The following is a 13,413-nucleotide window of genomic DNA, read 5'->3' on the forward strand; positions in this document are numbered from 1 at the left end:
TGCAAACACTGACAGCAATGGAAAACTCTGCCATTGACATTATTGACAAAGGGCACACAGCATCAGAGATGGCTTGGCACAGCACGGTGTTTGGACATCTTCCCTTCCTTTTCTCTTTCTACTTAATTCTCTCAGTCACATATTCACACACAGCATGACAACCTGGTGGTACATTGTGCTGCCACTCATCTGCTGATGCTTACCCATGCCATTATATGCTGCTCCTTGTCCTCCTCCCTTTTTCCAGATCTATCAGATGATTCAGGTGTCGAGTTGCACAGACTGAGCAGGAAAAAACCTGCTGAAGATGCACCATTACTCATTCTGATCCTTCCAAGCACCAGCACTGAAATTAGCACCCTGTGTGGCATCAATAGTGAGTGAGAGGACTCTGCACTGGGGGATTCACTGAGCACAGATGAACAAGAGTAGGAGCGGGTGGAAAGGACCGCCCAGGAAACAGCTCCTCAGAAGGCCATATTCTAGCTCTGCTGAAGAGGATAGAGATGCAGAATTTAGAGGCCTAGCCTTTAAAAAAAAATGTATTTCTGTGCACCAGCAATTGCTGAATGCATTTAACTGCCTGCCAGGGAAATTCCACAACATGTTGGAGAGTGTGGAGGAGTCAACTACTAACTTGAGTGGAGTCTGATGCATGGCCTTAACTATAACATGGAGTGTGTGGTCTCCTCAGTTGTTGCTGCAGATGGTCCCTTCCTGCAGGAATCTGTGGCACCAGTAATAAACTGTCTCTGGGATACTCTTACTGGGGCCAAGAAGTCTCTGGGCTCAACCATCTCCTCCACCTTGGCCAGCCTGGGTGAGTGAATGGATAGGGCTTTGGTTGGATGGTGGATGTCCTACAGTTTGCCCTCTCACAGATTAGTGGAAGAGCTGAACCACTGCCTGGGACAGTTGAGCAATGGGGATGGAACATGAGGCCATCTCTCAGGATGACAACATATCTGGACCCTCGTGACCCCCTGAACCATCACCCGCCCTGGTGCCAGAAAGCCAGCTTGGCCTGACTGCCCTGGCAGATACCAGGATGCTGTAGTCTGCAGCCAGGCACTGTCAGGCATGAAGGCCCATAGGTTGCTGACCCTGAGCAACTCAAGAGCCCTTGATTGAGCCACAGCATCCTTTCACCTCGTATGCTGCAGCCACTTATAAGGAGCACCCCATAGAAGCACTGGGGTATGCCAGGGGCTCACATCAGGGTGATAATTAGTGTGTAATAATTTGAGTAAGCCAGTAAAGTCACAATCCTTTTGGAAATCTTTGTATGCAGAGAGAGTTCCTGCAGTAGCTGGTGACCCTGCAATATTAGTTGTTCTGTATACAAATAGATGCAGTTTATTGGAGGGCAGCAGGACTGGGAGAGATGCTATACATGACTGTTAATACAGGGCAGCAAGGATTGTTCAGCTGAAGTGCTTTTCAATGAGCTGTATCGAAGAGCTCTGGCTGCAGAAAACTGTTGAAACTGCTTAGCTTCCTTTGCTATCCTGTATGTAATCAGTATCCTCTCCTAGCTGCCAGGAAACATAGAAACATAGAAACATAGAAGGTAGGAGCAGGAGTAGGCCATTCAGCCCTTCAAGCCTGCTCCGCCATTCAATGAGATCATGGCTGATCATCCAAATTCAGTACCCTGTCCTTGCCTTCTCCCCATATCCCTTGATCCCTTTAGCCTCAAGAAATATATCCAACTCTTTCTTGAATATATTTAATGAATTGGCCTCCACCACCCTCTGTGGCAGAGAATTCCACAGGTTCACCACTCTCTGGGTGAAGAAATTCCTCCTCATTTCAGTCCTAAATGGCTTACCCCTTATCCTTAGACTATGAGCCCTGGTTCTGGACTGCCCTGCCATCAGAAACATCCTTTCTGCATCTAGTCTGTCCAGACCTGACAGAATTTTATACGTTTCGATGAGATCCTCTCTCAATCTTCTAAACTCCAGTGAGTATAAGCCCAATTGACACAATCTCTCCTCGTACGTCATTCCTGCCATCCCACGTATCAGCCTGGTGAATCTTCGCTGCACTCCCTCCATGGCAAGAACACCCTTCCTCATGTAAGGCGACCAAAACTGCACACAATACTCAAGGTGCGGTCTCACCAAGGCCCTGTACAACTGCAGCAAGACGTCCTTGTTCTTGTACTCGAAACCTCTTGCTACGAAGGCCAACATACCATTTGCCTTCTTAACCGCCTGCTGCACCTGCATGCTTACCTTCAGCGACTGGTGCACAAGAACACCCAAGTCTCTTTGTACTTCCCCTTCTCCCAATCTATTGCCATTCAAATAATAATCTGCCTTCCTGTTTTTGCCACCGAAGTGGATAACCTCACATTTATCCACATTATAGTGCATTTGCCATGTTTCTGCCCAATCACTCAACCTGTCCAAATCGTACTGGAGTTTCATGACATCCTCCTCACAGCATACCCTCCCACTCAGCTTTGTGTCGTCTGCAAATTTGGAGATATTACATCCAATTCCCTCGTCCAGATCATTAATATATATTGTGAACAGCTGGGGTCCTAGGACCAATCCTTGCGGTACCCCACTAGTCACTGCCTGCCACTCGGAAAATGACCCGTTTATTCCAACTCTTTGATTTCTGTCCGCCAACCAGTTCTCTATCCAAGTCAATACCTTGCCCCCAATCCCATGTGCCTTAACTTTACACGCTAACCTCTTATGCGGGACCTTATCGAAAGCCTTCTGAAAGTCCAAATACACCACATCCACTGGTTCTCCCTTATCTATTTTACCATTTGATTCCTCAAAAAATTCCAGTAGATTAGTCAAGCATGATTTACCTTTTGTAAATCCATGTTGACTTTGTCCGATCCTGTCACTGCTTTCCAAGTGCTCTGCTATTACATCTTTAATAATGGACTCTAGCATTTTCCCCACTACCGAAGTCAGGCTTACCGGTCTATAATTACCCACTTTTTCTCTGCCACCTTTTTTGAAGAGTGGGGTAACATTAGCTACCCTCCAATCCATGGGTACTGTTCCAGAGTCTATCGAGTTCTGGAAGATGACCAGCAATGCATCTACTATTTCTAGGGCCACTTCCTTAAGTACCCTGGGATGTAGATTATCAGGCCCTGGGGATTTATCAGCCTTCAGTCCCATCAATTTTCCTAACACCATTTCCCTACAAATACTGATTTCTTTCCGTTCCACCCTTTCATCAGAACCTATGCTCTGCGGTATTTCTGGGAGGTTATTTGTGTCCTCCTTTGTGAAGACAGAACCAAAATATGTATTTAGTTGGTCTGCCATTTCTTTGCTCCCCATTATAAATTCCCCCAATTCTGACTGCAAGGGACCTACGCTTGACTTCACCAATCTTTTTCTCTTTACATATCTAAAGAAGCTTTTACAGTCAGTTTTTATGTTCCCTGCAAGCTTACTCTCATATTCTATTTTCCCTTTCTTAATTAATCCCTTTGTCCTCCTTTGTTGAATCCTAAACTGCTCCCAGTCCTCAGGATTATTGCTTTTTCTGGCCAATTTTTATGTCCTCTCCTTGGATCTTATGCTATCCCTAATTTCCCTTCTTAGCCACGGTTGAGTCACCTTTTTTGTTTTATTTTTATGCCAAACTGGGATGAACAACTTCTGTAGTTCATCCATTCGGTCTTTGAATGTTTGCCATTGCCTATCCACCATCAACCCTTTGAGTGCCATTCCCCAATCAATCCTACCCAACTCGCTCCTCAGACCATCGTAGTTTCCTTTATTTAAATTGAGGACACTAGTTTCTGAGTCAACTACTTCATTCCCCATCTTAATGAAGAATTCGATCATATTATGATCGCTCCAACCCAAGGGGCCCCGTACAACAAGATTGCTAATTAATCCTTTCTCGTTACATAATACCCAGTCTAAGATGGCCTGATCTCTGGTTGGTTCCTCGACATATTGGTCCAGGAAACCATCCCGTAAACACTCCAGGAATTCCTCCTCCACAGTATTGTTACTAATTTGGTTAGCCCAATCTATATGTAAATTAAAGTCACCCATGATGACTTCTGTGCCCTTATTGCACGCTTCTGTAATTTCCCTTTTAATGCTATCCCCAACCTCCGCATTACTGTTTGGAGGTCTATATACCACTCCCACTAATGTTTTTTTCCCCTTAGTATTTCTCAATTCTACCCATACAGATTCCACCTCATCAGAGCTAATATCCTTCATTACAATTGTGTTAATCCCTTCTTTAACCAGTAATGCTACCCCTCCTCCCTTTCCTTTTTGCCTATCTTTCCTGAATATCGAATACCCCTGGATGTTGAGTTCCCAGTCTTGGCCATCCTTGAGCCACGTTTCCGTAATCCCAACCAAATCATATTCGTTTACCTCTATTTGCGCAGCCAATTCATCCACCTTATTGCAAATGCTCCTCGCATTAAGACACAAAGCCTTCAGGCTTGTTTTTTTAATGCTCTTAGACCTATTAGAATTATTATTTACTGTGGCCACGTTTGATTTAAACCGTTGATTTCTCTGACTGCCACTTTTGTTTTTCTCCTTCCTATCTTTTGCTTTTATCCTTGTTTCCCTTTCCTCTGTCTCCCTGCTCAGGTTCCCAACCCCCTTCCATTTTAGTTTAAACCCTCCCCCACAGCACTAGCAAACACTCCCCCTAGGACATCGGTTCCAGCCCTGCCCAGGTGCAGACCATCCGGTTTGAACTGGTCCCACCTCCCCCAGAACTGGTTCCAATGTCCCAGGAACTTGAATCCCTCCCCCTGGCACCATTCCTCTAGCCAAAGAGCTGCATGATGCGCTGCTGGTGATCAGACATGTTAATGGACTGGAAGCCCTTGCAATGGGGTCACATGAAGGATCTCACAGGGCAATATGGGTACAGTCAATGTTGCTCTGGACCTGAGGGGATCATACAATCTGTGCAAACCCCAGAGTGCGATCCTGCTGCTTCCAGATATCCATGGAGAAAGCGATTAAAGTGTTGGGCCTAGAAATTGGCCTGAGGCGCTTGTGCGCTGGAATTTGCGCCGCGATCGCCGCAAATTCAGTTGAAGTGCCCCTAGAGGGAGACGGGGTGCGGCTCAAGGTGCTCCGCGTCCCTCTTAGGGTGCTGAAAGTGAATTTCGCAGCGCTATGTGCCGCAGCGCCACACGCCACACGCTGCGGCACAGCACGCTGCAGTACTGCAGGCCTTCCTCCCACTGTTAAGGGGGAGGGGCCTGCAACAGCGCGAGCCCCGATCGCGAGTGCCGGCAAAAGAGCCCGGCACCAAGGAGAAGTGCCGGGCTCTCGGGAAACAGCTGGCAATGCCGCAGGGTGGGGGGGGGTGCCAGGAGGCCGGGGACGGAGGTGCTGGCAGGTGGCCGCCGAAAAAGTGGCTGCCCCGCACCTCCACCTTAACTTGCGCCTCTGCCAGCGCAGAAAGGCCCCGTGAACCGGGCGCGGGTAGCGAACGGCGCTACAGCGGCGTTCACTACCAAATATCACGATCGGGGCGCGAATGGGGCGCTGCGCACACCGATGACATCATCGGTGGCGGCGCAGCGCAAAAGGCTAACGCCACCATTAGCGCCCCTGCTGAATATCGCGGGAGGCGCAGCCAGTGGTGCTACAGCCACTGACTGCCTCTTTAGGCGCTAACAGGTGGCGCTACTCACCAAATTTTCCCCCCTTTGTTTTAACAAGCATGGCATTAATCACCTGTTTGATGCAAGCATGAGCTGCACACAGATTGATGTTACTGATAAGCCCTGTGGCAGTCTGGAAGGAGCCAGAGGCAAAGAAGTTGAGGGTTGCTTTGATCTTGACTGCAACAAGCAATGTTGTGCTAGCTGTGGCAGGTGTTTCAGGTCTTGTGGCAGGAAGTAAGAGAACTCTTCCACAGACTCTATAGCGAAGCACAGCCTCCTTATGCGCTCTTCCTCAGGAAGCTACAGGTGTGTTGTCCTGGGCTTATAAACTCTGTTGGGAAGGTAAGAACTCCTTCAAGCACACCTCCTTCTATTTGCTCTCCCTCCAGCTGCAGTTCTGTTTGCCCCCTCCTTCCGCTGCTGTTCCTCCTCGTCCTGTTACAGTGGAATTCACAGAAGGACCCCTCCCATGAAAAAATAAGTATGATGCCAGAAGTCCCTTAAGAGCTCAGAACATTGTTCAGCAACTAAAAGCACTTTGATATCATTTAAAAAGCAAAAAGAATCTAATACAAGCAAAATGTCTACTGAAACTTTCTATAGTTTTCCTGAGGGCAGCTGAAGATCCCTTTAACTATCGCTGGAAACAGTTGCCTCCCAACTTGTACCACCCATAATGGTAGCTACACGTGCAGAGTTCAAAATGGCATTGGGTCATGATCCTGATTTGAATATATTAATGAGGCTCCTGCCTGTTTCCACAGGAGCTCTAGTCAACTGGACCAAGGTACACCCAAAAATTGGAACGGGCTGAAACTAAATAGTAAGTTGGCGCTTCAAACACATGCACTATTTAGGTCCCGTTACCGCCCTGTTTTTAAGCACAAATGGGGCAATTTGAAATGAAAATTGCTCCCTGCCTCCATTCTCTAACATCTTCACTCCCAAGTTAAATGAATCTCAGAAACACCACTTTACCATTGAATTTAAAATGAGCAAACTCCCTACCAGACTCAGCCACCTCAGAAATGGGCACTCCTTCCTCATAGGCCATAAATCCCAGGACAGAAAAGATGGCAAATCCAGACACAAAGCTGGTTCCACTGTTCATGGCACTCAATATCAAACAATCTCTGAGGACAAGAGAAGGAATGGAATCAGAAGATCTCTATACTTTATAAATAGCAACTTTGTAGTATAAACGTAAGGATGCTGATTGTGCACAATAACTGAGTTTATTTTCACAATATTAACATGGAGGGATGGCTGGGGTTGCAATGGGAGGGGAACACTGGAGTGGAGTTAATCTTAAGAACATGTTTCCAAATCATGCTTCTGTTACAAGTTCAAGAAACATTGTAATTGTAGAGGGCGATATCTGTTAGCAGCAGAATACCTGTAACAGTCATTATTGTAGTCATTGTAGCTTCCCAAGGCAATGAGGCAACCTAGACAGACAGCAAAACTAAAGAAGACCTGGGTACCAGCATCCATCCATACCTGTTGATGACATAAAAAAGTGACCATGTACACACAGTCACCAGTCTCATTTACATAGACAATCACAAATAAATATACCTTTTAAATCAATTCAATGGTGCATCAAAAAAAGGCTTCTTGACTAAAAGAAGTTTCACAGTCATCATAAAATCTGCAGAGGATGCAAAAACTGGTGAACAGCAAGCAATCTTGCACCTTTGGCCTCAAAGGGCCATTCCATTGGCCCACAGCCCTTCCAAAATTATATGGGGATGTGGTCAGTTGAATATGTGAGGCGGGTGAATCACTCCAGTAGAGCTGCTTCAGCCAGCCTTCCTGAACTACCGATAGAATGTCAGGGAAGTACCCTGCTGCTCTGATGACAGAGCGGAGGCCAGAGAAGAGCAAAATGGATATGCAAGTGGGCTTCTTAGGGAAGATGATCCATCCCCTCTGGGATTAATTACCTTCCCCAATTAAAGGTTTGGGGCCTTCGTAGGACCCCATACAGGAGTCAAGCTAGCTCTCAGCTGGTGAGAGGTCCCCATAGGTTTTAAAAGTGTGGAATGAGTGGGATTTCTGGTGTAGTCTGGGCACTCAACCAGAAACACCCCCTTGACATTCAGGGTGGGGTAGGGGAAATTGTGGGTGAGGTAGCAGCTGGAAGATCCTATGGCTAGATAGAAGAAACAATGCAGAATATCACAGAACCAAGTTCCTCCCCAAATTCTGGCCACAAATGGGCAAGCCACCTGCTCTCTGTCCTGGCCCTGGATCGGAATTTCAGGGCCGTAACATCTCGCTCTGTTACAAGTGTTCTTGTCTCTCTAAACTTTATTGACACGACTGCAGTCATTGCCGTTCTGAACTCTTGCTCCTCCTAAAAAGGTGGAAGTAGGCAGTCTTTGTGTTGGAGAAGATATGGCGTAGGAAGCTCAGCTCAGGTTTAAATAAGCCATTGAGGTTGCATACATCTGGGTTAGCTTGAGATAGTGGCTGGAAAGACGGATGGAATCGGTGGTGCGAGTTGGGAATTGTCACCAACCCCTAGCTGAGCTTATGCACAATCAGGAAATCAAGGCTTTTGTCTTTGTAACACCAGCTGCAAAATAACGAGAATAACTGACAATCAGTGAGACTTGTCAGTTTTATGCGTATTCGTACCAGGGGTTACATCGTTTAGCCCATATTATAATATCGCATAGGGTGATGTAAAAATATATCGCAGAAGCAGCAACTCTTTACACAAATATTAAATGTATCTACTGATCCATTTACCTGAGGGTCAGCCAGCCTGGACAGGTCAGGGTACAAGTAGAACTTGATTCCCTCAGCAGCGCCTGGCAATGTCACTCCCCTGATTAGAAGGATGGCCAACATCACATAGGGAAAGGTAGCAGTGAAATAGACAACCTGTAAAAGAAAATAAACAGCAGAAAGGAAATCGTTGCTGACTCCCGCTGCGGACAAACGCAATGGACTTGAAAATTCTCAGACCCACACAGTGCCACTGACCTCTGCTTCTGAGGCTGACCTAGTATCCAGGGTCGTCTAATTGAAATAATTTTAGCAGATGCCCATGCCAGCATGAGTGCATCTTGGGTGTCTGATGGGGACGTGAAAGATGTAGTGCCAGATACGCACATGGGGATGTTGCTGGCAGGTTCTCCGAAAAGATGCAAGTTTCCAGGTCATTGTGTCCTCTTAGTAAGAGGCCTGATGTTAAAATTCTTAACTTGGATGGAAAAACAATGGCCTGGAAATTCCTGGGTTCCTTCCCTGCCCAAAATTCTAGTGGGGATTCTAAATAGTTCCTCTTCCGGACAGAGATAGGCAAGAAAGGATATTGGCTCTGAAGAAATTCAGGGCAAATATCCTTTTTACTCAATTAAATCAACTAGTGTCAGAAATTGGATGCTTAACATAGGGGAGCTGAAGTTGCTTCCTGGTGCACCACTATTGCAGGGGAACTTTATGCAGCCAACGCATTGAAGGGACTTCTTTAGATCTGCACTGTCCCCTTATTCACATCTGGGAGCTGCACAGAAGTAAGAGGGGAGCACAATTTCTGAGAGATGTGCCTTGAAAGTGCAGGTGCAGCACCTTAAATCTATGATGGCACACCTTGTGCAGCTTTGGTGAAAGTGTTAGAAAATAAGCACAAAGTCTGACAATTCACAGGGCACTAACAGGAATGCTGCCTTTACTGAGCGAGCAATGTTGAAAGGGCCCAGGCGAGAATGTGTGCCACCTTTGGGCATGAGGGGCATAATCCTCAACAAAATACAGTCAGGGTTGTAAAAGAAGAGGAGGTTGAACAGGTAAATGGAATCTCTGAAGCCCAGGGGGTGTTTTTCTGAATGGGAAGCTTTTGGAGGTGGGACTCCCACTTGTCGGGTTTCAGCTTCTGGACAACCAGTGGGATTTTCCTCTGATTGACCTTGTTAAGCCCGCCCGGCGGGTTTAGCAGGCCAATTAGAGTGAAGGCAGTTGCAGAGCATGTCAACGTATGACGTGTCATCTGTCAAGAATTTTTGAAAGAAGAAATATCAGCGTTTGACAGCTCTGTGAAGCTGTCAAACACTGACATTCTGTGTAGTTTGGTGAGCCCTTGTGTTCAGGACTCATCAAACCTTTCTACTTTGCAGAAATCAGCTGGCTGTTGGATCGGAGGATGCAGCAGCCAGTCTGTGATCTCTACAATGGAGATGTCGGGGACTCCGGCTCCACAGCGGCTGAAGGCTGTAGGTAGAAACAAAGGTAAGTTAACATTTTCTAACACTTTACACTCACCTCACATACTTACCACTCCACACTTGCACCCTTCATTCACCTCTACATCGCACTTTCAGACCCCTCCAACCCCCGCAGGCCTCCTACTTGCCTCTTACACCCTGGCAGGGTTTCCCCAGGCCGGGAAGCCCGCACTTCAGGACAAAAAATGGGGATAATCCTATTTTCTGCCTGTTAACTACCTGTAAACAGGCAGTTAATAGGCTTTAATCCCTTCCCGCCTCGAGAGATGGGACCCGGGGCAGGACGGCTTCCCACCTCCAGGCAAGAGGGCACGGAGGTGGGTTGGGGGCGGGTTTGCCACCCTCCCTCAAATTCTGCCACTTTCCCAGCAGTCCCGCCTCCATACTCGCCTCCTCGGGGCTGAGAAAATCGCCCCCCAAGAGGATAGCCTTCCAGATGAGGAAGAAAGATCCTCAAGAAGTTTGCCAAGGTACATTAATCTTCTACATATTGTTTTGTACTGATTTGCAATGCTATACTGCAACACACAGGGGGCGATTTTGCCAGCCCTGGGGAGGCAGGTATGGAGACGGGACTGCCAGGAAAATGGCAGAATTTGGGGGCGGGTGCCCAACCCGCCACCAACCCGCGTCCATGCCATCTTCCTTGGAGGCGGGTAGCCGTCCCGCGCCGGGTCCCATCTCCTTGGAAGCGGAAAGGGATTAAAGCCTATTAACTGCCTGTTACAGGTAGTTAACAGGCAGAAAATAGGATTATCCCCTTTTTGCCCTCACAAGTATGGGCTTCCCGACGGCTCCAAAACCCGCCTGGTCAACGAGGCGAGTAGTCGGTCTGCGGGGGTTGGGGGGGTGCAAAAGTGTGGTGTGAAGGTAAGTGATGGGTGCAAGTGTGGAGAGGTGAGTATCTGAGGTAAGTGCAAAGTGTTTTTAAAAGTGTACTTACCTTTGTTTCTTCCTGCAGGCTTCAGTCGGTTTATATGCGGAGTGTCTCGGACATCCGTGTTGCAGATGAGAGATGGCCTTTGCATTCTCAGATGCAACATCCATCTCATTTCTGTAAAAGAAAGAAGTTTGATGAGGTCTTGAATGCAAGACCTCATCGAACTACAGAGATTGTCACTGTTTGACAGCTTCACAGAGCTGTCAAACGATGACAATTCAGATGAAACGTCATACGTTGACGTTCGCTGCAACCGGCTTTCCCTTAATTGGCCTGCTAAACCCGCAGGGCGGGCTTAACAAGGTCAATCAAGGGAAAATAGCCTGGGTTGGCCAGAAGTTGATGGAAGCAGGACATCGACCCGCCAAGCAGCAGTCCCACCGCCAACACGCCCCCATTAACAAAATCGCCCCCACAGATTCCCTTTCACCTTCATACTCACCCAAAGTGCCTTCTTATATTTGATGTGCCTCAATAAATCCGAGACTCGATGTTAGCGAAACAAAACAAGGCTTTTATTGACTTAGAAGGTAACACACAGAGGAGAATGTATCTTCCATCCAGAGGTCTGCCGTACTGGATGTGCTGCAGGCTGGGCCAGCTTACATAGGAGCCAGGTATGGGCGGAGCCCTACACACAGTACAATACAATGGAAATGAAACTGAAACCAACCACAGTCACAGGCAGAGAAATACTGATGAGTGATGAATGGAATATTTCATCACATTCACCCCTTCTATAGATTTAGTCTGTTCGGGGGTTTGATAGTCCTCTGCGACCGACGTGGCTGTTGTGGTGCCGCGGGTGTCGACTGGGTGTCCCCGGTGGCCTCCTGGGTCTCTGCCGGGGGTGCTGCCAGGGTTGTTGAAGGGGTAGTTGGTGGGGGTACCGTTGGTCGATGTTCTTCCGGGGGTGATGAAAGAGTAGTGGGTGGGTAAGAGTTGCTGTGGTCGTTGTTGCTGCTGTTGTCGTGGTTGTTGTCGTTACCGGCTGGGGCGACGTCTTTTATGGACACGGTGTCCTCCCTTCCGTCGGCGTGCTGGACATATGCGTATTGGGGGTTGGCGTGGAGTAGGTGCACTGACTCCACGAGAGGGTCCGTCTTGTGGCCCCTCACATGCCTTCGCACGAATACCGGACCTGGGGTGGAGAGCCATGACGGCATGGATACGCCTGAGGTGGATTTCCGGGGAAAGACAAACATTCGCTCGTGAGGCGTGGCATTAGTGGCAGTACACAATAGCGACCGTATCGAATGGAGCACATCTGGGAGGACTTCCTGCCAGCGGGAGATAGGGAGGCCCTTGGTCCTTAGAGCTAGAGTGACTGCTTTCCATACTGTCCCGTTCTCTCGCTCCACTTGACCGTTACCCCGGGGGTTGTAGCTGGTGGTACGGCTCGTGGCGATCCCCCTGGACAGCATGTACTGGCGTAGCTCTTCACTCATGAAGGACGCCCCCCTATCCGTATGGATGTAGCTCGGCATACCGAACAGGCAGAACAGGCTGTTGAGGCATTTAATGACCATGGCGCTGGTCATGTCTGGGCAGGGGAAGGCGAATGGGAAACGAGAGTATTCGTCCACAATGTTCAGGAAGTAAATATTGCGGTCGACGGACGGGAGGGGGCCCTTGAAATCTAAGCTGAGCCGCTCAAAGGGCCGTGTAGCTTTGATTAAGTGGGCTCTATCTGGGCGGTAGAACCGAGGCTTGCACTCAGCGCAAGTGCGACAGTTCCTGGTCAGGGACCGAACTTCCTCAATCGAGTAGGGTAAGTTGTAAGTTGCGGGACTTTATGAAGTGGAACAGCCGCGTGACCCCTGGGTGGCAGAGGTCATTGTGGAGGGTCTGTAGCCGATCCCCGGTGGCGCTGGCACACATCCCTCGTGACAGGGCGTCGGGGGATTCGTTAAGGGCCCCTGGCCGGTAAATGATGTCATAATCGAAGGTGGAGAGCTCGATCCGCCACCTAAGAATCTTATCATTTTTAATCTTCCCCCTCTGTTTATTATTGAACATAAACGCTACCGACCGCTGGTCGGTAAGTAGGGTGAAGCGTTTGCCGGCTAGGTAGTGGCGCCAGTGACTTGGGCCTCCTTTTCTACGGAGGAGTGTCTGATCTCGGGCCCTTGGAGGGTCCTCGAGAAGAAAGCTACGGGCCGCCCCGCCTGGTTGAGGGTGGCCGCCAAGGCAAAGTCAGACGCATCACTTTCCACTTGAAAGGGAGTGTTCTCGTCCACTGCCTGTAGCATGGCCCGCTCAATATCCTGCTTAATGCTTTTGAAGGCGGCATGGGCCTCAGCAGAGAGCGGAAAAGAGGATGCTTTCAAGAGGGGGCGGGCTTTGTCGGAGTAGTTGGGGACCCATTGGGAATAATAAGAAAATAACCCCAGGCACCTTGTCAGGGCTTTGGGAGTGTTGGGCAGGGGCAGCTCCCATAGGGGGCGCAATCGGTCGGGGTCTGGTCCGATTTCCCCATTCTCCACCACGCTGCCTAGTATGCAGAGGCGCGTGGTGTTGTAAACGCACTTGTCCTCGTTGTAGGTGAGGTTGAGTTTTTGTGCGGTTTTCAGGAACCTCTCGAGGTTCGA

At 48.6% G+C, this 13,413-nt stretch overlaps 1 protein-coding gene across 3 annotated transcripts in view; it reads right to left on the bottom strand.

The window, feature by feature from the left end:
- The window catches only part of LOC147106180 (sodium- and chloride-dependent GABA transporter 2-like), a 135,169-nt gene that overhangs the window by 72,492 nt on the left and 49,264 nt on the right, over window positions 1-13,413 (bottom strand). For all 3 annotated transcript variants that reach the window (XM_086009040.1, XM_086009039.1, XM_086009041.1), the window contains exons 6-8: window positions 8,405-8,539; window positions 7,044-7,147; window positions 6,656-6,780 (exon numbers count right to left, since the gene is read on the bottom strand). In XM_086009040.1, the coding sequence (XP_085865166.1) occupies window positions 6,656-6,780; window positions 7,044-7,147; window positions 8,405-8,539 (364 nt within the window). The remainder of the gene's footprint in view (window positions 1-6,655; window positions 6,781-7,043; window positions 7,148-8,404; window positions 8,540-13,413) is intronic.

The sequence above is a fragment of the Somniosus microcephalus genome, chromosome 16 (genome assembly GCF_052327205.1).
Source record: "Somniosus microcephalus isolate GS21.2 chromosome 16, FLI_Smic_1.0, whole genome shotgun sequence".
Taxonomy (NCBI): Eukaryota; Metazoa; Chordata; class Chondrichthyes; order Squaliformes; family Somniosidae; genus Somniosus; species Somniosus microcephalus.